Raw genomic sequence first — 27660 nt, 5'->3', positions numbered from 1 at the left:
TCCCTTTCCCCAAGTCTCCCTTCGCAGAAGGCTTCCTTGAAGCTGTAACGGCCAGGGCTTGTTTAAGGAGCTCTTACCTGTTCCTTTCCCTCCATTTTTCGTGATGCTTAGGGAGGCAGAGTAAAGATAAGCACATCTACTGACAGTACCAGGAAGAGGCCTATTTTTCTTCCCTTTGTGGACTGTTCAGTCGAAGTATGGGAACCTTTGTAGAAATGAGAAATAAATCCCTTTGAGACTATGCTCAATCACACTCTCGAGCTGTTTGCTGTTATCAGTGTGGTGTGGAACCTTCCAGGCCTTTTCCTGTGCATTTACATGCATTTGTCTTGAAACATGTAGCTTTTGCTTTCTTTCTAAATGATGAAATGTTATACTATGAAGTTTGTTTGCAACTTGCCCCCCCCCTTTTTTGTGAGTAATGAGAAATCAGGGAGCATTTGCTGGATGAGCGTGTAAAGATTCCGCCTCACTGTTTACTGCTGTAGAACATTCCATAACACGGGGGTTGGTTAGCCGCAGTGATGGACATCTAAGTTGTTATTTCATTTCCCAGGAGAAAGATTTTGTTACTGTGTGACTGACTCTACTTTGGGGTAGTCATCTAGTGGGGTAGATTCCATCCATTTCAAAGAGATTATTCATTTTTAATATTTTTGGGGCCTCTATCAGTTATAAGCACTGCACTAGGTATGGGGTTCCAGAGATGGGGATGACCGTGTCCTTACCTTTAGAAAAGTCAGTGATGTGGCGCCTGGGTGGCTCAGTCGGTTGAGCAGCCGACTTCAGCTCAGGTCATGATCTTATGGTTTGTGGGTTTGAACCCCGCATCAGGCTCTGTGCTGACAGCTCAGGGCCTGGAGCCTGTTTCAGATTCTGTGTCTCCCTCTCTCTCTCACCCTCCTCTGCTCTCTCTCTCAGAAATAAATAAAGCATAAAAAATTTTTAAAAAAAATAGAAAAGTCGATGTTTTGGGAAACATTTGTGTTTATGGTTTCAGTGCTCTTTTTTTTTTTAGGTTATTTTTTGAGAGCGAGTGTGAGCGGGGGAGGGTAGAAAGAGGGGGAGAGGATCTGAAGCAGGGTCTGAGTTGACAGCGGAGTCCGATGTGGGGCTCAAACTTATGAACCTCGAGATCATGACCTGAGATCCCAAGTTGGACACCCAACTGACTGAGCCACCCAGGCACCCCTCAGTACACTTACTAAAAACCTGTTGAATGTGTGCAAATTGGGACACTAAGAAAGTCAGTTTGCTCTGCTCCTAAATGGGCTCCCATCCTCAGAATATCCTTGGTGGGAGCACAATTTTGCTGCAGCTATGGTTTTCGACCTGGGTGTCTGTCCCCTTGGGAGTGGGGCAGGTGTGGGTGCTCTGGGGAGTCACCTGTTGTGTTTTCTGACCAGAGAAGAGACTAGCGTTTCACAAGAACAAGTTGTAAAACGATGGGAAAATTTGAAGATAAAACACCTGATTTAAATTGAGGAAGGCAGCTGCAGTCACTAGTTCTTGCTTAGAATAACTTGTTAATAACATTTGAGGACTACATTGCTTCCCCCATACTGAGCAGAAACCCAAAAGTTGCCATCTTGCAGGACATGTGCCAAACCTACAGAAGATTAAAATGAACACATTAGCAAGGGCACATGCGTACGTCATAAACCGTGCACGTTACGCCATGTGCTGACGGCAATGTTAATCAGGACAAAATCATCCTGGTTCAGAAGAATTCTAAAAATGAGCTGTCAATCAGCAACTTCCATCTTAGGTTTACCTGTGACAAGTGTTTACGTATATTCACTAAGAGGCTGTAATAGCTTTATTCATAACAGCCCCAAATTGAGTATTACCCAAATGCTCATCAAGAGTTGGATGGGTAGGGGTGCCTGACTCTTGATTTCAGTCATGTCATCATCTCATGGTTCATGAGATTGAGCCTCATGTTGAGCTCTGCACTGACAGCTCAGAGCCTACTTGGGATTCTCTCTCTCTGTCTCTCTCTGTCTCTCTCTCTCAAAATAAATAAACTTAAAAAAATAGTTAGATGCGATAAATAAATTGTGGTGAATTCACACAACATAAATTACGATTACATTCTGCAACTTAACTAGTTAGAATCTCACAAAGCTAATACTGAGTGAAAGAAGCCAGAAACTAAAGAGTACACACTTTATCATTTCACTTCTATAAAGTTTAAAACCAGGCAAAACTAAGCTATGGTGGTAGAGGTGGAGATGGTGCTTCCCCTTGCAGGGTGCTAGGGTTTGGAAGAGAACACAATACAGGCTTCTTGGGGGTGCTGGCCGCGCTCTGGTTATGACGCTGGTTGTAATGCTTTTGTGAAAGTTTAATGGGCCGCAGTATGTACACTTTTGTATATATGTTATACTTTAATACAATTTTTAGAAGTTACTTTGTATGTGTCGCACAAAAGACTAGAAGGTTTGATTTTGCTGGAACCCTGAGGCAGGGGAAAACTCACTTTTAGCAGGGGAAGCTGTACCAGGATACACTTTTTCTTTTTTTTCCTATTTCTTCACCAATGGCTTTAGAATTATGAAAGAAATGTGATTATTGGAGAAAACTGAAGAACATAGGAAAAACGAATAAAATAAAAACCACCTACAATTCCATTTTCTAAATTAAACACTTAGCATTCTGATGTATATCTACACACAGCGTTTAAACTTTAATGGAGATAATATTTTGTGACTCTTTTTCAGTTAATTTATTGAGAACATTTTCCTATGTCATTTTTCCTCTACAGAATTTTCAGTGGCTGTATCTATAGAATTGCAGTATAAGGAACTACAGTAATTTATTTACCAAGATTACTATTTGACAATTAAATCATTACCTTTATTTTCCCTCTATTATAAAATTGCAGTAGACATGTTTATTGACAGAGCTTTATGCAAATCTATCCCCTCTAATTTACTTAAATTCCTAGGGGCGCCTAGGTGGCTCAGTCAGTTGGGTGTCCGTCTTTGGCTCAGGTCATGATCTCACAGTTCGTGGGTTCGAGCCCCATGTCGGGCTCTGTGCTGACAGCTGGCTCGGAGCCTGGAGCCTGCTTCAGATTCTGTGTCTCCCACTGTCTCTGACCCTCCCCTGCTCACGCTGCCCCCCCCCCCCGTTTCTCTCAGAAATAAATAAAATATTTAAAAAATTTTTAAAAAAGAATAAATTCCGGGGTGCCTGGGTGGCTTAGTCGGTTAAGCGTCCGACTTTCGCTTAGGTCATGATCTCGTGGTTCGTGTGTTCCAGCCCCGCGTCGGGCTCTGTGCTGACTGCCAGCTCAGAGCCTGGAGCCTGTTTCAGTCTGTGACTCCCTCTCTCTTTGACCCTCCCCTGCTCACGCTGTCTCTCTCTCTCTCCTAGAAATAAATAAAAACATTTAAAAAAATTAAAAAAAAAAAAAAGAATAAATTCCTAGAAGTGCCTATGCAGGCTTACGTTCCTCTTTAGGCATTTCATACGTATTGACAAGTGCCCTCCGGAGAGGTTTACCGTATGCATTGCCAACAGCAGTAAATGACAGCCCCTCTATCTTTAATAATACAAGTAAGGGTACAGGGGCGCCTGGGTGGCTCGTTGGTTAAGCATCCAACTCTTGATTTCAACTCCAATCATGATCTCACAGTTCATTAATTCGAGCCCCCCACTGACCTCTGCATGGTCAGTGCGGAGTCTGCTTGGGATTCTCTCTCTCTCTCTCTCTCTCTCTCTCTCTCTCTCCAAAGTAAATAAAACAAAACTTAAAAAAATGAAAAAAAAAAAAAGAATACTGATGCATTTCTTCAGTCCTGGTATTATGAATTTGAATTGGATGGGTGGGGGTGGATGAGGAGACAAAGTATTGGGGATATTTCCCAGTTTGCACTGAGATAGGGATGATTATGTGTCCAGAGAAAGCAAGGCTTTTAGTGTTCTTGTATTCTGTGATTTCATGAACACCTAGAAAATCACTCAGATTTATGAGCAAATTTATGGAATTGGCTTCTAAAAAAAATCGAGCATCCAGAATATGGGGCTTTAGAGTTGGACAGACTTGGATTTACCTGTAGGACCACTTCCTACCTGTTTGACTCTAGGCAAGTTATTCAGCTTTCCTGAGCCTCAATTGCCACATCAGTAAAAGCGACATGCTGGTGCTGGCCTCACAGGGTTGATGTAGAAGGGGGTAATGTACTTAGTCTAGTGCTTCGGATAGCCTAAGCCCCAAGTACACATTAGTTAACCACTTGTTTTTATTCTTACTCTAGAACAATACAACTTAAAAGTGACTACTGCATTTGTTAAAAGCTTGGTTAAGTGCTTTGCCAAGTTCATGGGGAATTTCCTTTCCCTCTTTTTTTTTTTGGCCAGATTTTCACAGTCAATAATGAGCTAATTGCTTCCTCCTGTTCCCTGTAGCTTTGGAACTTGTATGGGGAGCCCTCTGAGTTTCTTTGTTGCTAAAGTGGAAATTTCAGCTGTCCTGTTGCTAAAGTGGAAATTTTGATAGCCTTTTAGGGGCTAAGAAAAAAAAAACCCAGACTTTTCAGTAGTCTAGAAAATGGTTTTCTACCCAGAGAGTCAGATGGAGGGCGGAGGGGGAGGACTGGTAGAAAATTAAAGTTTGAAGCCAAAACAAGAAATGTTCCTGTTTTGCTCCAGTGAATATGACTGTTTCATACATCACGGGCAGCACTTTCTTCCCTAATGGGGAAAAGAGAGGCCACTGCTAGGCAATCCTTGACTCTGAGATGTGATCCTTTAATTCCAAGTTAAAGACTTGAATTGCTTCTTTAGTCTCTTCAGAACTCAAGTTCTCCGAATGCAGAACTGTAACTGAATTAGTACATCATTTTCTGCTTATCTTCCTCACTATCCTGAAGTTCCTGGATTCAGACAAGTATAACAAAAAGACAAATCCTGTGTTCTGACAAGCACAGCCTGGCTTCACACTCCAGTAAAGGATCTAATTAAAGGTTCGGGAACTGAAAAACTTTCATGTGTTTGCTCAAGAGGTTGCTTGAATCTCTTAGAGACTCCTGTTTCTCACCAGAGATAATGATACTTCTGCAGATGGTTGCTATGAAAAGTCCATAAAAAGTGAAAGCACTCTGTTAGGTATAATTCATTATATGAAATTCAGGGCTGGTTACTTGTGGTCATTTCTATGTCTGTCCCCCACGGTGGTGGCTGAGCCCCCTAAAGGGCAAAAACCACGTCTGGTTCACATTTATATTCTGGGCATTTGGTACAATTGCAGGAATAGTGAGTACTCGATACATGTTTCCCAAAAGGAGGAAGGGAAGGAAGACAGTGAGTCTGAAGAGGTGCAGTGGGTCACCAGTCTCTGCCTTTGTACCCTCATCAATAAGAAGACCAAATGAGCATAGGCCTTACCAGGTTCAGATGGAAGATTCTGGGCCTCTGTCATTAGACAGTAGGGGGAGCACCTAAGTCAACAACAAAGATGCCACTCTGTGGGGCGCCTGGGTGGCTTAGTCGGTTAAGCGTCCGACTTTCGCTTAGGTCATGATCTCGCAGTTCGTGGGTTCCAGCCCCGCGTCGGACTCTGTGCTGACTGCCAGCTCAGAGCCTGGAGCCTGTTTCAGTCTGTATATCCCTCTCTCTCTGACCCTCCCCTGCTCATGCTCTCTCTCTCTCTCTCTCCTAGAAATAAATGAAACATTAAAAAAAAAATTTTAAAAAAAAAGATGCCACTCTGCTGTTCACATCTCTGTATTTCACATTGCTTCTTTTCTTCTTTCTTTTCTTGAAAAATGATTTATATATAACATTGTATTTGTTTCAAGTGTACATATTTATATACATTACAAAATGGTTCCCTCGTAGATCTAGTTAACCATCTGTGACCATACAAAGTTTATACAATGCATTTTTTTTTAGTTTGTACAATATTCTTGACTGTATTCCCTATGTTGTACATTCCATCCCTGTGTCTTTTTTTTTTGTAAATACCTTTTAATCCCCTTTACCTACTTCACCCACCCCTTGTCCTCAAATCGCTGCTTTTTTTTTTAATGTAAACTCTATCCAACATGGGGCTTGAACTCATGACCCTGAGATCAAGAGTCACATGCTCTATGGACTGAGCCACATTGCTTCTTTTAACATGTTATTCAGTCTTAACAACTGACATAACACACTTCCAAAAATTCTAATGAGTGGTACAAAATATACTCAGCTGTTGAAAGTGGGTCAAGTCTAGTCCCTATTTATGCTTCCTCTACTCACGGTTTACATCCTGAAACTATGACAGAGGAAAGAAGTCTGAGCTAGAAGTCAGGAAATCTGTGTGCTATACAATTTCTTCCCCTCACTTATCTCTTTAGCAAATGGACATTACCTTTCGTGTCAACCAGATTGAGGACCAGAGGGGTAAGAGGAAAATGATCCACATTCATTCCTTCAACCAAACAGGGAGCCTCCACCAGGCTCTGTTAGGGCTGGTTCATGGTCAGCAAAACACAGCCCCTGCTTTCTGGGAACTCCAGCTGGTGGGAATAAAAAGAAAATGTTCTGGAAATGAAAAGTTGTGGGAGAGAGGGATGCAAAAACAAACTTAACAAATACCACATGGTCACTTTTTCGTGTGTCCGTATGATCTCAAAATGACTGTCACTCTTGTACAGAGCTCCTTGTGACACCAAACTGTATACCTACAGTTTTCCCCAGAACCGTTGGTTTAGCCAGAGATGGAAATGGTGGGTGGCCATGGAATATCTTAAGCACTTGCCACTCGTTAAATCACTCAGCTCCCAGAGCTGCTGCTGGTCCAGGCTTTTCCCCATGTTCGACTTATGTCCCATACTCTCCCACTATGGAAAGGGAAAGAAAGACCACATTCTTTTTTTTTTTTTAATGTTTTATTTATTTCTAGGAGAGAGAGAGAGAGAGACAGCGTGAGCAGGGGAGGGTCAGAGAGAGAGGGAGACACAGACTCCGAAATAGGCTCCAGGCTCTGAGCTGGCAGTCAGCACAGAGCCCGACGCGGGGCTGGAACCCACGAACCGCGAGATCATGACCTAAGCGAAAGTCGGACGCTTAACCGACTAAGCCACCCAGGCGCCCCAGAAAGACCGCGTTCTTGTGAGTTCCTGCCCCATGAATACTTCCTAGCTTCGTTAAGAAACAGATTTTACTTGTCAAATGCATGCCACACACTGACAGAGGGACACAAAAATGAACGTAAGACACTGATTATAGTTCGCAATCTATCTAGTTGCACAAACTCCTAATTTTAGGTCTCCGCTCCCACAGCTGCAAAAACAGTTTCATATACATTGGTTTATTCATGCCTGAAAACAGTCCTAGGAGGTCTGGTCATAATCTACTTGAGCACTGTGGGTTACAATTAAAGCGTGTGATATTCCTCATCTTGAGCTTTCATTGCTCACGAATTTAATAAAGGAGGAAACCGATGCTCAACGAGGTGAAGGGACAAGGGTCCAGCACTTGAGACGCATTTTAGCCAGCGAACGTACAGAGCCGGCAAGTTGGCAAACCGCGGGGAGAATGACCGCAGGGTACTCCTACCCCACGCGGCCCCGCCCGCTCTCCCCGCCGAGGGAAGTTGTCACTTGGACGCCAGGGCGCATGTGTACTCAGGCTCCCGGAAGCTCTCGGCTCACGTGATCCGCCCGCCCCTCTCACATGACCTCTCCCCCAGAGGCGGGGACGTTCGGCCAAGATGGCGGCCTACCTGCAGTGGCGGCGTTTCGTTTTCTTCGACAAGGAGCTGGTGAAAGAGCCGCTGGGCAGTGATGGGGCTGCTCCCGCGGCTGCACCTGCCCCGGGACCCGGTGCTTCTAAGTTCCTTTGCCTTCCTCCTGGCATCACTGTCTGCGACTCAGGCCGAGGGAGCCTCGTCTTTGGAGATATCCTTCCTCCGGAGCTGTCGGTTCCCTCCCCGGATCCCTGAAGCGATCCAGCCGGGATGGAATCTGTTGGTCCGAGGGGTTCGTGTTACGTGACACTTTGCTTTAGGTGGGCGCCCAGTGGTTCTTCTGTGGCCTGAGGGAAGAAAGAAGGAAGTCCATTCTCTCACTTGTTGCCAACTGAGCAATTGTGGGCAAGTCACGTAACCTCTTTGGGCTTCTATTTACTTTTCTGTGAAAGAGGCGTAAGGTATCAGTTTGGCAAGGCTATTTTTAAGATCAGTGTAAACAGTGTATGCAGGTTGGCTTTACAAGGTGAATGTGTAAGGTGTCATGATCTCCCCTGCCCGAATTGTGGGCCAGGAGATAAATGAGACTGGAAATGTGCTGCTTTGTTCTTCATATTATTGCTACTAAGCTCTGGTCTCCTTTTTCACTGTTTTTAAGATGGGGAACTTTTGGGAGATAATATGTGGGGAAGTCCTTGAATATTTTAAAGAGCTTGAATAATACATGTTAGCAGTTATCAGGGTTCTGGTCTAAATACAAGTCTCTCCCTGGAAAGGAGGTTCCTTGACTATTCTGCACATATGGAAGGCCAAATCTGGTTCTTGCCCCGCTCTCTACAGCTTACAGGCTTCCAAGCCTATAAACTACGGGTTACACACCTTTATCAACTGAAGCAGCACAATATTTTGGCATCTGTTGGTGAAGATGAAGAAGGCATCAACCCCCTGGTGAGTCCTAGAAAGAAAGTGGGCAAGACCCAGACCCAAGGAACGGTTGTTGGAGGGTGACTAGCATTCACACGGCTGAGGTCTGTTCACAGGTGAAGATCTGGAACCTGGAAAAGAGAGATGGTGGCAATCCACTCTGCACTCGCATCTTCCCTGCCATCCCAGGAACAGAGCCTACTGTTGTGTCTTGTTTGACTGTCCATGAAAATCTCAATTTTATGGCCATCGGTAAGCAGAAGAAGGCAAAGCTAACACTCCGTGATTTTTATGGATGTTCTTCAGAGTTGCTTCTGCAGCTCCTCCTTGCTCTTTTAATGAGACTACTTTGTATCGAACTAAGTCCTTTGAGATACTAAAGTTTGGAGTAGGAAAGCATTTAGTTTTATTCTTTGAAAAAGAGTCTGTATGCGCCGATTTTTATGTTAACTGTTGTAAAAGTCAGGTATAAGGAGAAAGCTTGTCACTTTTTTTAAAAAAATTATTTATTTTGAGAGCCGGAGAGAACAAGTAGGGTAGAGAGACAGGGAAAGAGAGAGAATCGCAAACAGGCTCCTCCTGTCAGCACAGAGCCCAACGCAGGGCTTGTTCCCACAAACCATGAAGTTCTGACCTGAGCCGAGATCAGGAATCAGATGCTTAACTGACTGAGCCACCAAAGCACCCTGAAAGCTTGTCACTTCTAACACGTGCCTTCAGTGGTCTTTTTCCCCTTCTGTGCTTCCTGATCTTTTCAGCCTCAATGAAGTGCTGTTTCCTGCTTCCCTCCAGGTTTCACGGATGGCAGTGTTACATTGAACAAAGGAGACATCACGCGGGACAGGCATAGCAAGACCCAGATTCTGCACAAAGGCAACTATCCTGTTACTGGACTGGCCTTTCGCCAGGCAGGGAAGACCACTCATTTGTTTGTTGTGACAACTGAGAACGTTCAGGTGTGATGGGGGCCTGCACTGTTAGGGGCAGGCAGGAAAGGGGCCTAGGATGAGGAAGTGACAAGAGAGGTAGCGTTCTTAATCTCTTCATCATGTGGCCTCGAGGCGTTGGCTCGGCTTAACGTTTTATTTCTTCACTTAAGAGACAAGGAAGAGTCAGAGTTAGGAAGAGAACTACGGGCTTGTAGTGAAAGACCTGCTTTTTCTTCCTAACTTAAGTGACATTGGAAAAATTGTTTACTTTGCTGGTTCCTGGTGCTCTTAACTTCTAACAGCCTGCTCTTAGGAATAGTCTTCTGATTAAACAGTTCGAGATTTTGGCATTTCTTGTAGTGGCAGGATTCCTGTAGTAGGTAGTGACCGTACACACAGAGGAAGAAATTGTGTTTCCTGCTTATATATTGAAGAGATGGTTGACGGTGAATGGACAAAGTAAGGAGCCAGGGAAAGTGTTAGGGTGCTGAGAGTCAAAAGGAGAGCGAGCTAGTATGGAGATGGGAATACCTTTGGGAAGGCTTAGATGCCTCCTCTGAAAGGGAGCCTATTAACGCCTTTTTTCTTGCAGTCCTATATAGTTTCTGGAAAGGACTATCCTCGTGTGGAGTTGGACACCCATGGTTGTGGCCTGCGTTGCTCAGCTCTAAGCGACCCTTCTCAGGACCTGCAGTTCATAGTGGCTGGAGATGAATGTGTCTACTTGTACCAGCCTGATGAACGTGGTCCCTGCTTTGCCTTTGAGGGCCATAAACTCATTGCTCACTGGTTTAGAGGCTACCTTGTCATTGTTTCCCGTGACCGGAAGGTTTCTCCCAAGTAAGGACTCCAGGGACAAGGGAAAGGGAGAAGGCTGCCCTTGTTCCCCAGAATTAACATGATTTCAAAATCCTAATACCCGGACCCTGTCAAGCTCCTACTTTGGTTTTCTGTACGTTGTCCTCACGCCTAGATTCCATTGTAACTTTTTTACTGAAAAAAATGTGTTCTTGCTGCAGGTATTTGTTAATCGCACTAGAATGCTCCAGGGAATTTTGGACCCGTTTTTGGTTTTCTTACTCTTCGGTCAAAACAAACTGGGTGGTGGAACAAGGAAATGAGTAGTTGAGAAGTTAGAAAGGGCTGGGGAGTTCAGGACACAGTATTTTTATTCTAAGCCACCTGAAAAGGGGTGGCAGGCTCTTCATGGAAATGGTCCCTCTCAATGTTTGTTTATTTTCGGTCAGCACCGAGCACAGTGTCTCGCATATACAGGAGCTAATTATGTTATATGAATGGGTGTTTGGATGTTCTTAATTTTTTTAATCTATCGCTAATGTTAAGGATGTGATCCTGAAGGATTAGGTTAGGTCTATATGTTCTCTTCCTCCGGCTGCCTGTGCAATGCTGCATTTATGGGATATGCTGCTAGAGGGGCCAGGGGGTGATTTGTTTGGGCAGAGGGGGCAGCACCAAAGTTGTCCTGTAAGGAGGAGCTCAGGCCGAGCTGGGGCAGATATCTGGTGCTTTTTCTTTCCCACACAGGTCAGAGTTTACCAGTAGGGACTCCCAGAGCTCCGACAAGCAGATCCTCAATGTCTACGACCTGTGCAACAAGTTCATAGCCTATAGTGCCGTCTTTGAGGATGTCGTGGACGTTCTTGCTGAGTGGGGCTCCCTGTACGTGCTGACGCGGGATGGGCGGGTCCACGCGCTACAGGAGAAGGACACACAGACCAAACTGGAGGCAAGGCCACCAGGTTCCCAGAGCTGGCCAGGGACACCCAGACACAGTTGTAGGAATGGGCTCCCCTTGGAGGCCAAGTCACCTTGGCCAGGGTGTTTGTTTCCTTCCCTTTGGGGCACAGCCTTATCCAGCTCCCTTAGGGCTGAATTACAAGGTAAATGGTCTGGGATGAGGTTTTAGAGTAAAGTAGTGGCTGGGAGCCTGAGTCTACTCTCAGGGTCCACTGTCTGCAGAGAGCCTTGGGAAATGAGGCCATGTTGGTCTTCGGGGTACCTGAGAGGTCTTGCCCTATCTAGGATCCAGGCAGATCAGAACTCCAGGACTGTGTGGGTTGTGTGTTGTAGGTGCGTTCTGGGAAGGTGTCTTCTCAGGACTGCTGCCAGCCATTTTCTAATCTCTCTCCCCTTGCAGATGCTGTTTAAGAAGAACCTATTTGAGATGGCCATTAACCTGGCTAAGAGCCAGCACCTGGACAGTGATGGCTTGGCTCAGATCTTCATGCAGTATGGGGACCATCTCTACAGCAAGGGCAACCACGATGGGGCTGTTCAACAGTATATCCGGTCGGTCTTGGGGTGCTTTAGAATATAGGTCTGAGTGCAGCCAGATAGACTAACACCTGGGCTTGGGTTAGGGGCGTGGACTCTACCAGGAGCCATCCTTTCTCCCTGTAGAAACTCTGATGGCCTGGGTGAGAAGTTGGTACAGTTGGTTGTAAAGGGAACATTTAGGGTCAAATATTACATGACCAGGATGCAGTGGAGCTGATGAGTATTTCTTGTGTTAAACTTTATTTTATTTTTATCTACCTATCTATGTATCTATCTACCTATCTATTTTTTAAGTAGATTTCATGCTCAATGTGGGACTTGAATTCACAACCCTGAGATCAAGAGTTACATGCTCTACGGAGAGAGCCAGCTGGGCACCCATTCTTATTTTAAACTTTAGCCTGGTCTTTGTTAATATTCATTTTTGGGGCACCTAGCTGGCTCACTTGGTAGAGCACACGACTCTTGATCTCATGGTCATGAGTTCGAGTTCCACATTGGGCTTTCATAAAGCTTACTTAGTTTAAAAAAAGTTTATTCTGACGCGGGCTCTGCACTGACAGCAGAGAGCCGATGCTGGGCTCAAACTCATGAACCCTGAGATCATGATCTGAGCCACAGTCAGACACTTAACCGACCGAGCTACCGAGGCACCCCTTGACCTGATTCTTTAAAGGGAAAGGGCTCTTCATCTCTTGGCTTCCCACAGTTTCTTCCCTTGATACTAATTCTTGAAATTTTCTGCCCTACTAAGAGGTTGTGGGAACTTATCTGGTCTCTTTCTCTACCTTCCTAGAATTCTTATTTTCAGCCAAGTTTCAGCCAAAACCAGTGCTCTGTTAGCCTTGCGTCTTATGTGGTATACAGTCAGTAGCATTGATATCATCTGGGACTTGTTAGAAATACAGATTCGCGGCCCCCATCCCCCCCCACACCTGCTGAGGATCTAGAAGTGATTCCTAGGCATGTGAAAGTCTGAGAAGTATGCTGATCCAGATGCTTTTGATGCATGCGTCTCTAGAACCATTGGAAAGTTGGAGCCATCCTATGTGATCCGCAAGTTTCTGGATGCCCAGCGCATCCACAACCTGACCGCCTACCTGCAGACCCTGCACCGGCAGTCCCTGGCCAATGCTGACCACACCACCCTGCTGCTCAACTGCTATACCAAGCTCAAGGACAGCTCGAAGCTAGAGGAGTTCATCAAGGTGCAGGGTGGTGGTGGTGTGGATTCCTCAAGGGCCCCGCTGAGCAGGTGGTGGCTTCACCAGGGCTTGCCCATTTTCAGCAGATGCAGGGAGAGGAAAGGGCTCACCTTATTTGGGGACCAGGACCCTCTGGTCTATAACCTCAGAAGAAGAATAGTCTTTCTTGTTAGTTCTCTCCTGTCTCCCTTCTCGTTTATGATGCTTGAACTTCTGAGGGTATTTAAGCCCAGGGAATTAACAATGGGGGGCTCTTGGGTCCCCAGAGGAGTCCCTGTAATAGGGGAAGAGGAAGACTTTAGCTTTTAAAAACTTCCTGAGAAGCAAGAGGACATAGTATTTTAAAACCAGGGACTTCCTTAAAAAAATTTTTTTTTTTTTTTTTTTTGTCTCCAACCTTCCTGGCCTTGACTTTATGATCTTAAGAATTTGTCGGGGGGCACCTGGCTGGCTCAGCCAGTAGAGCATGCAACTCTAGATCTCAGGGTTGTGAGTTCAAGCCCCACATTGGGCCTAGAGTTCACACTGAAAAAGAAAAAAAAAGAATCTGGCCTTAGATGCATGTTTCCTCTCCCTTCCCCAACCACAACCTTTGTGTGAATGATTGTGTCTGCCATCTCCCTGGCAGACCAAGAGTGAGAGCGAAGTCCACTTTGATGTGGAGACAGCCATCAAGGTCCTCCGGCAAGCTGGCTACTACTCCCATGCCCTCTACTTGGCTGAGAACCATGCACACCACGAGTGGTACTTAAAGATCCAGCTAGAGGACATCAAGGTAAGTGAGACTCTTGACCCAGACAGAGACCTGTTCTTTTCCTAGGACATGCCCGGAATGACGAAAGTGCTTCCTGGTGGGAAGGCAGGAGCATACGCTTACTCTGCCCTTTATCTCTCCACAGAATTATCAGGAAGCCCTCCGGTACATCGGCAAGCTGCCTTTCGAGCAGGCAGAGAGCAACATGAAACGCTATGGCAAGATCCTCATGCACCACATACCAGAGCAGACGACCCAGTTGCTAAAAGGACTGTGTACCGACTATCAGCCTAGCCTTGAAGGCCGAGGTGACAGGGAAACTCCCAGCTGCAGGGTGAGACGTCAAGGAGATTGGCTTTTGGACAACAGGGATCACTTCTGGGGCCTCGTGGGTACCACACCCGCTCACTCGGCCTCCTCTCTCCTCCCTTGCCCCCCTAGGCCAACTCAGAGGAGTTCATCCCCATCTTTGCCAACAACCCCCGAGAGTTGAAAGCTTTCCTGGAACACATGAGCGAAGTCCAGCCCGACTCCCCGCAGGGCATCTATGACACCCTCCTTGAGCTGCGGCTGCAGAACTGGGCCCATGAGAAAGATCCGCAGGTGAGGCCTGGCAGAAGCTGCAGGAGGTACCGGAGAAAAGACCGCCCTTCCGTCTTCTGTGGTTGCCTTTGGCTGCATTCTTTAGACCAGTGACACCTCACCCTTGGGGGCTAAGTGGTCCTCCGTGAAGAGGCAGTCGAAGAGGTAGTTTACTTGCCTCGTCACAAGAGACCTTTGTGATTTTTTTTCCCTTAAGCCCAGCAACTCTGCCCTCCTTCCCTAGATCAAAGAGAAGCTTCACGCGGAGGCCATCTCCTTGCTGAAGAGTGGCCGCTTCTGCGACGTCTTTGACAAGGCTCTGGTCCTCTGCCAGATGCACGACTTCCAGGACGGGGTCCTTTACCTCTATGAGCAGGGGAAGCTGTAAGATTCCGGGCCACTTTGGGGGAAGGGGGAGGATCTGGTTTTCCGGGACAGCCACTGAGGCGTGCCTTGCCCCGACCCCAGGTTCCAGCAGATCATGCACTACCACATGCAGCACGAGCAGTACCGGCAGGTGATTGCCGTGTGCGAGCGCCACGGGGACCAGGAGCCGTCCCTGTGGGAGCAGGCGCTCAGCTACTTTGCGCGCAAGGAGGAGGACTGCAAGGAGTGCGTGGCGGCCGTGCTCAAGCACATCGAGAGCAAGAACCTCATGCCCCCGCTTCTCGGTACTTGAGAGGGCGGTGGGGCGGGGTGCCGGCTGCCGAGATCTGGGGCAGGGCTCTTCCATTCTGTCGAGGGTGCTGCCCCATTCACTGTCCTGTTTCCTTCTGGACCCACTCTCAGTGGTGCAGACTCTGGCCCACAACTCCACAGCCACCCTGTCGGTCATCCGGGATTACCTGGTCCAAAAACTACAGAAACAGAGCCAGCAGATCGCACAGGATGAGCTGCGGGTGCGGCGGTACCGAGAGGAGACCACCCGCATCCGTCAGGAGATCCAGGAGCTCAAGGCAAGGTACTTGGTAACCAGATGTCGGGAGGAGTCCGGGCGGGATAACCTTGTTCTTCACAGGGTGCGTCATTAAATACCTGTCAGAGAGGAGTGTACGAAAATATGTTCACGGGGCGCCTGGGGGCTCAGTCCGTTAAGCATCCAACTTCAGCTCAGGTCATGATTTCACAGTTCGTGGGTTCGAGCCCCACGTCGGGGCTCTGTGCTGACAGCTCAGAGCCTGGAGCCTCCTTCCGATACTCTGTCTCCCTCTCTCCGGCCTTCTCCCACTCATGATCTCTCTGTCTTAAAAATAAATTTAAAAAAACAAAAAATGAAAATATGTTCAAACTTTGCATTTTTGAAGATCTGTTTTAATAGGGAATTTCCAAAGAATGGTTTATTCCAAAGTTTGTTATTTATTGGGTTTTTGGAGGATGTTAACAGCTGGTATTTTTTTTTTTTACGACTCTATGGCTTACCTTTTCTAAAAATACATTTTTTTTAAGAGAGGGGGCGAGAGCAGGGGAGGGCAGAGAGAGAGGAAGAGAATCTTAAGCAGGCGCCTCGCTGAGCATGGAGCCCCTCGAAGGGCTCAATCTCACAGCTGTGAGATCATGACCTGAGCCAAAATCAAGAGTCAGACGGCAAGCACTGCTCTTAACAGAGACAAGCCCTGCCATGTGGAGCTTACAGTGTAGAGGTAGGCAGGTGTTAAATACTCTAAATAAAATATTACAGTGTGTTAGATGGTTATAAGTTCTAAGGAGAAAACTAGTTTAGTAAGGAGAGTAGGGTGCTGTGTGTATGTGCGTGCACACGGGTTCTTGTTTATATGGAGACTGGAAGGGTCACATCTGAGTAAAGATCTGAAAGACAGGTAAAGGTTCCCCGACTGCGGAATGAATGTCACAGGGATGAAAGCTACAGCACAGGGAATGTAGTCAGTGTGGTAATAGCACTGCGTGGTGACAGATGGTAGCTACACTTGTGATGATCGTAGTGCAACTTCAATTGTACTTCAATTTAAAAACGAAGCGGGGTGGGGGGGGGTGTTGCCTGGGTAGCTCGGTTGAGTTAAGTGTCCGAGTTCAGCTCAGGTCATGACCTCAGGGTTTGTGAGTTTGAGCCCTGTGTCGGGCTCGCTGCTGTCAGCTCAGAGTCTGCTTTGGATTCCGTCCCCTTCTCTCCCTGCCCCTCCCCCACTTGGGTGTGTGCTCTCCTTCCCACTTGTGTGTGTGCTCTCCTCCCCACTCAAAAATAAATAAACATAAAAAATGTTTAAAAACTGTGAAGGACAACTTAGTGGTGGTTGTGAAAACGAAATGGGTTAGTCGGACTTGCCGGGAGCACATGGAGACTCTGCGGGCCCGGACTGGCGTCCTCATTTCTCTCCCTTATGGAGGTTAAGACCAGGACTTTGTAGTCCCTCAGCAGGGACCCCTCCTCATCAACTTCAGCTGCCTTCTCTCTACACCTGGCTCTTGGCTCTGCCCTCACTCTTGGCCACTCCTTTCTGGTCTCCCTTGCCTGCAGTCCGAAGATTTTCCAGAAGACCAAGTGTAGCATCTGTAACAGTGCCTTGGAGTTGCCCTCGGTCCATTTTCTCTGCGGTCACTCCTTCCACCAGCACTGCTTTGAGAGTTACTCGGAAAGTGACGCTGACTGCCCCACCTGCCTCCCTGAAAACCGGAAGGTCATGGATATGATCCGTGCCCAGGAACAGAAACGCGATCTCCACGATCAGTTCCAGCACCAGGTGGGCACGAGTGGGTAGATGACTGCCCCCCTCACGGAGTCTTGGGAGCATTCGCGTCTTTTCTCTCCTCACTCAGGATGGGGCCCCTGCAGTTCTGATTCTTCTCTCCTCTCTCCCTGCAGCTCAAGTGCTCCAACGATAGCTTCTCTGTGATTGCTGACTACTTCGGCAGAGGGGTTTTCAACAAATTGACTCTGCTGACTGACCCTCCCACGGCCAGGCTGACTGCAAGCCTGGAGGCTGGGCTGCAGCGGGACTTGCTCATGCACTCCAGGAGGGGCACTTGAGCAGCTAAGGGGAAGGGGTGTGATAGTGGGGGCACAGTAGCGGGGATATGGGGGACAGAGGCCGGGCCAATGCACAGGGGTCAGGCAGACATGCCCAGGACCCACCTTGATCTGACGCCATAGCCCTCAGGACTAAAGAGGACTTTTTCTCCCTCTTTCGGCCAGCCCGCCGTTCCTCCTGTTGACTTTTTGAGCAGTGTGGATCATTCCAGACCAGCGGGGGAGGGTACCTCAGCAACCTCCGAGTGTGGACAATAGCTGCTTTATTCTCTATCCAAGAGCACCAGGCTGTGCTTGGGTCCTTGCTCCCAGAGTCTATAAATAAAAGAATATAATGGTTTGGGGGGTTGAAGGTTTTATTCTGGGGACTTCCTGGTGATTCTTAGTTGTGCAAAATGTACTTTTCCCTCTGTTTTTGTAGAACTTTCCTTCTTGTATGGTTCCTTGAAAGTTATGTTGACAAGACCTCATTCCATTAATGGGTGGGGCCAGCGGCCTCCAGTAGACCAGTTTCCTGAAGGGCCTCAGTGATGAAAGGCCTGGTACCTGAGCTCTGGGAGCAACCTGGACCGAGGCCCCCCCAGACCAGCGCCCGCTCTGTAGTCTGGCTGGTCTCAGTGGCTCTTGTTTGCGCAAAGTATTCAGGCAGGAGGCAGATTCTGGTGCGAATCCTTGGGTTTAAGCCTGCCTTCATTGTGGATAGGTTGGTGTCTTGCCAGATTTAGGACCAGATGATAAGCAGGACGTGCTCGCTTCGGCAGCACATATGCAGATGAGAAGCAGGATAAAAGGGCCTTTATTGAAACACTTCTCTCTCTCTCTCTCTCGGAAGTTGCTAGCTGAAGTTTGTGTGGCTAGGTGTCTGCCTGTAAATGTGTCGGAAAACTGCTCCTGTGTCTTGCTCAACTGAATTAAGTAGCTCGGACATCGTGCTTTAAAGGTTAGGTAGTGTGTGCAACAGGCAGAGTACGCTATACTTGCAGTGGCTAAAAGTACAGACTTCGGGGCAGCTGACCTAAGTTTGAATCCTAGTTTGATTTAGGTCATCTCTTACCTCCTCTGAACCTCAGTGTCTTCATCATCAGTACGTTAGGAATGACAACACCTTGTACAGACGTTATGAAGGCCTAAGGAGCAAGCGAATGGGTGTCCAATTCCTTGATAGTGGTTAGCATGTGGGCACTCAGTGCATGGTTATTAAGATAGTTGGTGAAGGAAGCACTTTCTCTAAGACACCTTTGCCACTAACAATGTGCCATTAATGATGGTGCTCCCACTTGGGTTGTCTTTTTTTTTTTTTAATGCTTGTTTATTTCTTGAGAGAGAGACACACACACAGAGTGCCAGCAGGGGAGGGGCAGAGAGAGGTAAATACAGAATCCAAAGCAGACCTCAGGCTCTGCGCCGTCAGCACAGAGTCCAATATGGGACTCAAACCTGCCAACTGTGAGATCATGACCCAAGCTGAGAGCTGAAGTGGGACACTTAACCAACTGAGCCACCCGGGTGCCCGGCACTTGGGTTGTCTTTAGGCATGACCTTTGATTTCTGCACCAGTCTCCTCAGTTAATAGGAATGATGACTACTTCAGGGTTGTGGCAGAGCGAAGTTTTAACAGAACAAAGGAAGCACTGCATCAGCTGCACTAATTGCTTGTGCCAGAGCTAAGGAGAGTGAGCTGTAGAATTCTGGGTGACCAGCCTTCTAGAGCATCCTCTTTTTTTTTTTTTTAAAGATTTTTTTTTTTTAATTTTTTATTTATTTTTAGGAGAGAGAGACAGCGTGAGCAGGGGAGGGCCAGAGAGAGAGGGAGTCACAGGCTGAAACAGGCCCCAGGCTCTGAGCTGGCAGTCAGCAAGAGCCCGATGCAGGGCCCGAACCCACCAACCGCGAGATCATGACCCAAGCGAAAGTCGGACGCTTAACCGACTAAGCCACCCAGGCGCCCCTCTAGAGCATCCTCTTAACTGAAGGTGTTGAATCCAGCAGACGGGGCATGGAAGTTGCCCAAGGACGCTTTCCTTCAAACGCAGCATTTTAGAGTGAATACTCTTTCTCTGAGCCCTGCTAACTTCGGCTTGACCCTCTGGGCGGCGGTAGGAGGAGGGCTGCTCTGTGGGTAAATGTGGGGAGCATCTCTTAGTCACCATCAGTACTCCCCGCTCAGAACGAAGTATACGTAAAAGAAATGAATGGTTGGGGCGCCTGGGTGGCTTAGTCGGTTAAGCGTCCGACTTTCGCTTAGGTCATGATCTCGCGCTTCGTGGGTTCGAGCCCGCGTCGGGCTCTGTGCTGACTGCCAGCTCAGAGCCTGGAGCCTGTTTCAGTCTGTGACTCCCTCTCTCTCGGACCCTCCCCTGCTCACGCTGTCTCTCTCTCTCTCTCCTAGAAATAAATAAAAAACATTTAAAAAAAAAAAAAAAAGAAATGAATGGTTAATAGGCCCAGGATACCAGCGAGGAAGACTGGGGCGGACAGGGTCCCCAGCGTCCCCACCAGCCTGGCAGATTAGGGCCGGTAACAGAAGGGTAAGGTCAGGTCTGTCGCAATCCTTCTAATTCCCGCCCCGAGGGTGGTCCTCCCCGCCGGGGGCGGGCGCCGGAAGTGACGGAGAGCCCGGAGTCTGAGGCTGCAGGAGGAGTTCGCACCCCGCGTGCACCCGGTCCCCGTTGGTCGGGCCCTCCGGACTCCCCGGACTCCCAGGGGCCCTGGCGGCGCCTCCCGGACCTACCTCCTGAGCACAGTCATGTCCCGCAACGGCAACGCCGCCGCCACGGCGGTGAGTACTGAGCGGGTGACCCTCGCAACTTTGGCGTTCCTGACTAGCTGAGCTACGATTGGCCCCAGGTTGCCATCCTCCGTCGTCTATTGGTCAGATCGACTATCCGTCATCTTTTTTTTTTTTTGTCGAAATAGTTTTTAAAGGGCAAGTAGCTGGATTGACTTTAGGAAGGATGGGAGATAGTGGGCGATGGGGGCGGGATTAAGAGTGGAGGGATAGTCTGGAACGAAACCCGCACCCCTGCGAGGATCTGGGCGGGGTGGGGCGAGGGGGAGGGGGTTCCTCCGGGCCTGGCATCCACGGCTCTAGACTTAAGTGACCAGCCCGGATAAGTTCATCTACACAAGATCGGGATCCTTTTACACGAGACAGGGCGGAGGCAGCATTCGGCCACCTTGGGAATATGTACCACTTCCACTTCGGATCCTTAGAGGAGAGTGTACCCCCAAGTCTCCCGATTGCACACAAACATTTTGGAAGTGCGCCTTCTCTCCTTTTTCCGTTTTAGCGGTCACTCAGCCCTGGCCTGTTCTCAAAGTCCCCAGCTGAGACACACCTTTGGGTTACGATGGTGGGTGGGGCGTCACCCTTGCGCCTTCCTCTCCCGAGCTCTGTTGTGTAGATGCAAACTACAGCCAGTGGATGCCACTGCCAGCCAGAGATAAGAAAGAGACTGGCAGGGGCGCCTGGGTGGCTCAGTCGGTTAAAGCGTCCGACTTCAGCTGGTTTGTGGGTTCGAGGCCCTCATTGGGCTCTCTGCTCTCATCACAGAGCCCGCTTCCGATCCTCTGCGCCTCTCTCTCTCTCTCTCTCTCCCCCTCCCCTTACCCCGCTTGCCCGCGGGCTCCGTCTCTCTCTCTCAAACATTAAAGAAAGAAAGGAAAAAAAAAAAAGAAAGAAAGAAATGGGCAGCTGCTGATCTGTTGTCCAGGCTGCTGGTGAGGAGAGGGATTTTTTGCCATTGCACACATTCTTGAGCACTAGACTAGGAGTAGGAAAATTCTAGCTCCTGCTTTTTGCCCATTGTTAGCTGTGTGACTCCAGGCAAGTCATTTCACTCCTCAGTTGCTTCTGCAACAGAGTGCTAGAGATACCTGCCCTGTCTACCTGATAGGTTGTCATGAAGATTAAGAGCAATAGTGTACATGGTCAATAAATAACTTTTTCTTATTTTTAAAAAAATGTTTATTTATTTTTGAGAGGGGGAAACAGTGTGAGCAGGGGAGGGCAGCAAGAGGGAGACAGAATCCAAAGCAGGCTCCAGGCTCCAAGCTGTCAGCACAGAGCCCGATGCGGGGCTCGAACTCACGAACCATGGGATCATGACCTGAGCCAAAGTCAGATGCTTAACCAACAGAGCCACCCAGGTGCCCCCCAAAAAATATCTTTTTAATGGAATAAAGTGTGCTGTGCAGAATCGACGCAATTCAGGGATTGCTTGAACCCAGCAGTTTCTGGGACCTTAGATTCCTTTCTCTGGGCTCCTAGTGGCCCAGAATTTTAGGGGCCGTGTTTAGCATTTCAGGCCTAGCTTAATTTGCTCGGGGTCCCTCGGGTTTATTTATGGGAGAAGTGATAGCAATGCAATAGACTAGCGTCCAGGTGCAGTCAGCTATCACATCCCCAACAACAGAGGCCCCAGAGTCCTGCCTGCAAAACAACTCCACAGGTTGAAGATCTCACAGTAGGGAAAGTTGACATTATCTGCAGTGACTACTCTTTGGTCTAGAAAGAAATAGGACCTAAGACTGTGGAACACAATTCTACCTGCTAGGCACTGAACACCTTTGCCCAGGGTGCCCTGTCAGGAGGAAGAGCCATGTCCCGTAGTGTTCCTAGCTTGGTCACTGACGTCCTGATGTCTCTGGTTGGTGAACCCAGAGGGAGCACTCTAGATGAATGGACAGTAGGCAGCTCAGCCTTTCAGTCTCCTGGAACATGAGCGGCAGAAAATACTGGAGTCCAAACTCCTTCATTTTATAGATGAACAGACTGATACTAATGGGACGGTGTGCCCCAGGTCACCTGGCCAAGAGGCTGAGGAGGACGCTACATAGGATCTGTTTGACCCCAGTCCTTTATGTATGCATTCCAGCCAGATTAGGGGATCCATGGTGTGGCATCTGTGGGGTAGCTCTCAGTTTCTAGGCGGCACTGGAGCTTTCTCCAGCGCCTGATGTCTTGTGGATACTGAACTTGTCCTCAGTGACTCAGCGCAAGTTCCCTCGAGGCCCCAGCTGCCCTGCCCCCGTCTGCTGCAGGGCCCACCCTCCCTGTGGCCAGGCTGATGGGTCTTATCTCTCTGCCCACTTGGCTGTGTGCAGCACTCCCACCACCGTCTTAGCCGGGATGGGCTTCGGGACTCAGTGTCTGGTTATTTCAGCAACAGTGGGTCCTGCTATTGCTTCCCTCAGGGCTCTGTTTCTCTGGATCTGGGAGGAGGGCGCCAGGTGCTGAGGCAGGTAAAGGGACCAGTCTCGGAGAACTTTCCCACTCTAAGGTCCACTGGCCACAGGCCAGGGGCTGGCAGAGGTTCTTTTCCTCCAAGCCAGAGATTCTGGTTCTTGGACACGGTGTTGAGGCACGCAAGGAACAGACGGGACTGTGACTTGGGGACTTTTTCTGCAGGAAGAAAACAGCCCAAAGATGAGAGTGATTCGTGTGGGTACCCGAAAGAGCCAGGTGAGTACAGTTCGTCTCAAGAGTTCTAGGCTCCACAGTATTACGAGTTGGGGGGCCCAGAGGGTTAGGAATGGAGGAAATGGGTGGCTGGGTGTTAAATCCCGTGAAGAATAGTATATTGCAGTGTGTGGAGAGACAGTCGCTGAGCTGAGCAGACCACACCAGGCCCCTCTCCTTCCTCCGTGGGCATTCAACCCCCTCTCTGAATTCCAGCTCCTTCCAGGTCTCCCTAACCCTGGGAGGGGGTGAGCTCAGGGCAGTGCCAGGGAAGGACAGGACTAATCTGCGTGTTTGTCCTCAGCTGGCTCGCATACAGACAGACAGTGTGGTGGCAGTGCTGAAGTCCTTATACCCAGGCCTGCAGTTTGAAATCGGTGAGTTTTCTGGACGGGAATGGAAGCTATCTGGAAGCCCTTCCTCTCTGGAGGGAAAAACACAACATTTCTGCCTTCCCTTAGGCCCAAAGCTTGGTCCCAATGCATCTAAGGATTCTTAGCTTTTTGGAGGGCCATTTACTCCTCTGGATACCTCTAGCTTTGACTCCCTGGGCTAGCCTGGCATTTAACATCTGCTTTGGGTCTTTTGATGAATGTGTCTGGTCTCCCTGCTAGATCATAGATTCCCGGAGGGCAACCATTGGTGTGGCGGGGCGGGGGGGGGGGGGGCCTCTGTATACATTAGGAGTTATACAGTGCAGGGCTTAGTAGAGGCTCAGTAAATGCCGATCAATGAACACCTGACTGATTCTCTCCTCAGTTGCTATGTCCACCACAGGGGACAAGGTTCTTGATACTGCGCTCTCTAAGGTAATGTATTTCCCCCAATCCCTTTCCCTCCCTCCTCTTTCCTTCCCCCAAGAGGTTCACTCTGAGGCTTTTTCTTGACTGGCAGATTGGCGAGAAGAGCCTGTTTACCAAGGAGCTGGAACACGCGCTGGAAAAGAATGAGTACGTGAAAGACAGGAGAGCGTGGCTCCCTCCCAGTGTCTGGCTAGGACCCCAGTGCACATCAGACCTGGATATCAGCTAGACCGTGAGGGTTCAACCCTTGGCTAGAGGGAGGCTCATATGTGGGTTTTTCAGGCCTCAGAAAAGGAGAGGGTCCTGATTCCTAGCCATCTGACTTCCTGGAGGGCAGGATTGGCTGGGGGTTGGGAGCAGAAGGGAGGGTGGGGAGGAGCGGGTCTCAGGGTCCTGAGGTCTGCTTCCTGATGTGCTCTAAGCGAGCGGCTGAGTAGAGGCAGGTGTAGGTAGAGGAGGGGTGAAGGCACGCTGCTGGGATCCTTTCTCCTTGCCGCCTTCTCTCTCTCTCTAGAGTGGACCTGGTTGTTCACTCCCTGAAGGACCTGCCCACGGTGCTTCCTCCTGGCTTCACCATTGGCGCCATCTGCAAGTAAGAGCTCTGCGAGTCAGGGGGGCTGGGCAGGGGGTAGGCATCATGTTGGCCTTTGCTTTTCCCTTTGGGACTCTGCCCTCTGCCTCTAGAGCTCTTCCCTTTGCCCTGAGGGGTGTCAGGCATGGCAGAAAAGAGAAAATGCCAGTTAATTGGCTAAGGAGAGACCCTGGAGGTGACCTTAACTGAGATTTCTTCCTCATTCTGTGACTTTTCCTCCATCCCCAGGCGGGAGAGCCCCTATGATGCTGTTGTGTTTCACCCCAAATTTGTTGGGAAGACCCTAGAAACCTTGCCGGAAAAGAGGTGAGTGGGGTCCGGATAGGCATCCTGGTGGGACATGCACAGAAAATGGAGGGCCAAGTAGAAGAGGAATGGAACCATGCCTGCCTCAGGTTAAATCTCATTTTAAACCCTCTCTCTGACTAGTGTGGTGGGAACCAGCTCCCTGCGGAGAGCGGCCCAGCTGCAGAGAAAGTTCCCACACCTGGAGTTCAAGAGCATTGTATCCTTTCAGAGGAGGCAGGGGGCAGTAGCCAGGGAGGAAGATGGGGTCCACAGGGCCAGTTTCAGAGGAAAAGGACCATGGGCCAGCAGACTATCTGTCCTTGACTGTCTGCCCTATTCGTCCATCCACCCATCCATCAACCCATCCACCCACCCATCCACCCATCCATCCACCCATCCACCCATCCACCCATCCATCCACCCACCCACCCATCCACCCATCCATCCACCCATCCATCCATCCATCCATCCATCCATCCATCCATCCATCCCTAATCCTTTTATGTTTTCTTAGGCCCAGGCCAGTGCCTGGCACTGGGGATAGTGGTGAGACCAAATGTCCTTGCTTATAGAATTTTACATTTTTGCCTGGAGACAAATAGGCATTGATAATACAGAGTGATACTGAACAGTGATTACTGGGAAACAGGGGAGGTGGAGGATGCTTCCTTTTTTGTTTCATATTCCATTATATTTTGAGGTTCCAAATATATCGAATGTTTCGTAAAGCTAATTTTCAAAATAGTACATGTTGAGTGCACCAGTACACAAAGTAGGGAATTCTCTGGAAGCTTCTAGCTGGAACCTCTATAAACGCAGACTTGGAGGTCAGGGAATGCTTCCCAGATATCTTGTTATCTCGGGCAAGTTATTCAACCTCTCTGTATCATTTTTCTCATCTGTAAAATGGAAATCCTACCTCATAGGATTGTGAAAATTAAATAGACGTATGTAAAGCACTTTAGATCAGCATCTGGTATGTAGCAATTAAGTGTTAGTAATTACCTAAATGTTAGCTGTTATCAGTAAGCTGAAAACTAAGGGTGAGATGTTAGTCAGAGACAGAAGGACTCAGGCAGAGAAGCAGCATGAGGCTCCAAATGGCCCATTGCTTGTCGTCCTAAGCATCTCCCCGCAGCGGGGAAACCTCAACACACGGCTTCAGAAGCTGGATGAACTTCAGGAGTTCAGTGCCATCATCCTGGCCGCAGCTGGCCTGCAGCGCATGGGCTGGCAGCACCGGGTGGGGCAGGTAAGGGGCTGTCCCTGTTCTGTCCCCAGTGAATCTTCCCTCCTGTTCCTGCCTGTATGCTTTCTCAACACCCTGCCTCTAAGGCTCGAGCTGGAAGTGAGTCCAGAAGATTGGGGATCAGAGGCCAGACCCCCACTTTTGCCTACCTAGGCTTTCTATGTGGTAGGGAAGCCCCTCTCACTACTGTCTGGTTTTAGCACCCCCCAGTACCACCCTCTTGAGTGCCTTTTCCGCCCTTGCAGATACTACACCCGGAGGAGTGCATGTATGCTGTGGGTCAGGTATGTCAGCGCCCGGAAGCCATGCGTTGATGTGCACTTTTGTTCTCAATCAAAAAGCTCACAACCTTCTGCATAAACATTTCTAGGGAGGGGGAGGCCTCGGGAGGCTTCTGGGCTAAAAGAGACCCCGGGGAGCAGGTGGAGGTGAGCTGGTTCCCATCCTCAGCTCCACTGGTGGGGGAGAGATTTAGGCCTGACGTCTTAGGCTGTCTTTCCATCAGGGTGCCCTGGGCGTGGAAGTCCGAGCCAAGGACCAGGACATCCTGGATCTGGTGGGTGTGTTGCATGATCCTGAGACCCTGCTTCGCTGCATTGCCGAGCGAGCCTTCCTGAGGCACCTGGTAGGACCTGTGTTCCACCGACGGAGGGGTGGGGACTTGGGGGGTTGGGCATAGCCATGGGGGAGAATTCTCAAATGAATGCTCTTTATTTAATGTTAACTTCATTCTTGAATGTATGGGCGGGACTGGGCCCCTGCCTGTTTCAGGTATGTCTTCAGAGGTCTCTCTGTCTCTGAGGGTTCTGGTGACGACAGAGTGCTATCAAGAGTCCTTGGGGTTCACAGGGCAACTTCTCATTGCAGGAAGGAGGCTGCAGCGTGCCAGTGGCAGTGCACACCGCTATGAAGGACGGGCAAGTAAGCACTGTGACATTTGTCCCTGGGCATCTCGAATTGTCCAAGAGAGCATAGGTTTCTAACCAGTTCTCTCAGAATATGCTGAGATAACCGTTTCCTTTCCCAGCTGTACCTGACTGGAGGAGTCTGGAGTCTAGACGGCTCAGATAGCATGCAAGAGACCATGCAGGCCACCATTTGTGTCACCGCCCAGGTGCCAAAGCTGGAGGGTGAGGGAGGGGGTGAGAGACAAACCTGCCTGTTTCCTCCTTTTTCGTGCTCACCAAATCCCCCTTCCCTTCCCTCACCTAGCATGAAGATGGCCCAGAGGACGATCCACAGCTGGTGGGGATCACTGCCCGGAACATTCCACGACAAGCACAGCTGGCTGCTGAGAACCTGGGCATCAGCCTGGCCAGTTTGTTGCTGAACAAAGGAGCCAAGAACATTCTGGATGTTGCGCGACAGCTTAACGATGCCCACTAACTGGTCTGCGGGGCACAGGTGTCTGGGCTGCTATAATTCAGTGCCTGCATCCCAGCCCACAGTTCCCCGTTCTCACTGCTAACTGGGGAGTGATTACCCCAGGGGACTGAACTGCAAGGTCAGAGACCTCCAGGGACTTGTCTCACCTTGGGGCTGTGGTGAGTGCCTTGCCTCCTCAGTAGGTGGGGGTTTCATCTCTTTAGAGAAAAAGTTCAAGCCACAGCCTTTGAATGTAACCAAGTCAACTAATAAACCGGCTCTGACTTTGTTTTTGTTGAGGTTGCAGTAAAGGACGAACGCAAAACCTTTTACTCTAGGGGACCTATGTCCAACGTTCTTCCGGGACATTTTTGGTGTCTGCCAGTTATTTCAAATGGTCTCCCAGGAAACACCAAGAGCCGTGATGGACAAACCTAGGACCTGCCCCTCTCCGGCTAACCCGTGTGTCTTATCAGATGAGCCACGTGTCACATAGTCCCCCAACCTCAGGAAGAAAGTCAACCCCACAACTCTTTACATAAACGA

At 49.0% G+C, this 27660-nt stretch overlaps 2 protein-coding genes across 3 annotated transcripts; both read left to right on the top strand.

The window, feature by feature from the left end:
- The first annotated feature begins 7691 nt into the window (after positions 1-7691).
- On the top strand, positions 7692-17696 carry VPS11 (VPS11 core subunit of CORVET and HOPS complexes). Its single transcript, XM_039229362.1, has 16 exons — positions 7692-7892; positions 8481-8629; positions 8722-8857; positions 9398-9561; positions 10127-10374; positions 11080-11281; positions 11693-11844; positions 12854-13040; positions 13666-13812; positions 13937-14125; positions 14233-14394; positions 14618-14757; positions 14842-15044; positions 15163-15334; positions 16847-17069; positions 17192-17696. Exons 1-16 carry the CDS (start codon positions 7706-7708, stop codon positions 17354-17356), a joined length of 2826 nt encoding a protein of 941 aa, XP_039085293.1. The 5' UTR covers positions 7692-7705; the 3' UTR covers positions 17357-17696.
- A 2261-nt stretch (positions 17697-19957) lies between these two features.
- Positions 19958-27403, top strand: HMBS (hydroxymethylbilane synthase). 2 transcript variants are annotated; one of them, XM_039229292.1, is made up of 15 exons: positions 19958-20135; positions 22553-22600; positions 22767-22820; positions 23122-23194; positions 23577-23626; positions 23712-23767; positions 24135-24212; positions 24441-24518; positions 24642-24717; positions 25639-25752; positions 25995-26033; positions 26255-26374; positions 26617-26670; positions 26777-26863; positions 26962-27403. In XM_039229292.1, exons 1-15 carry the CDS (start codon positions 20103-20105, stop codon positions 27133-27135), a joined length of 1134 nt encoding a protein of 377 aa, XP_039085223.1. In that variant the 5' UTR covers positions 19958-20102; the 3' UTR covers positions 27136-27403. The 2 variants fall into 2 exon arrangements, with proteins under 2 accessions (XP_039085223.1, XP_039085224.1); XM_039229293.1 differs by lacking the exon at positions 22553-22600.
- The last annotated feature ends 257 nt before the right edge of the window (positions 27404-27660 follow it).

The sequence above is a fragment of the Hyaena hyaena genome, unplaced genomic scaffold (assembly GCF_003009895.1).
Source record: "Hyaena hyaena isolate Hyena2069 unplaced genomic scaffold, ASM300989v1 scaffold_37, whole genome shotgun sequence".
Lineage (NCBI taxonomy): Eukaryota > Metazoa > Chordata > Mammalia > Carnivora > Hyaenidae > Hyaena > Hyaena hyaena.
This window is presented reverse-complemented; position numbering and strand designations above follow the sequence as displayed.

Excerpts from the sequence above, each read along its gene's own strand:
- VPS11 (XM_039229362.1), top strand. The coding sequence starts at position 7,706 with ATGGCGGCCTACCTGCAGTGGCGGCGTTTCGTTTTCTTCGACAAGGAG. Across the intron at positions 7,893-8,480 it reads AGGGAGCCTCGTCTTTGGAG|ATATGGAAGGCCAAATCTGG; the intron begins ATATCCTTCCTC and ends ACTATTCTGCAC. Across the intron at positions 17,070-17,191 it reads ACGATCAGTTCCAGCACCAG|CTCAAGTGCTCCAACGATAG; the intron begins GTGGGCACGAGT and ends CTCTCCCTGCAG.
- HMBS (XM_039229292.1), top strand. The coding sequence starts at position 20,103 with ATGTCCCGCAACGGCAACGCCGCCGCCACGGCG. Across the intron at positions 24,718-25,638 it reads ACCTGGAGTTCAAGAGCATT|CGGGGAAACCTCAACACACG; the intron begins GTATCCTTTCAG and ends ATCTCCCCGCAG. Across the intron at positions 25,753-25,994 it reads GGCAGCACCGGGTGGGGCAG|ATACTACACCCGGAGGAGTG; the intron begins GTAAGGGGCTGT and ends CCGCCCTTGCAG.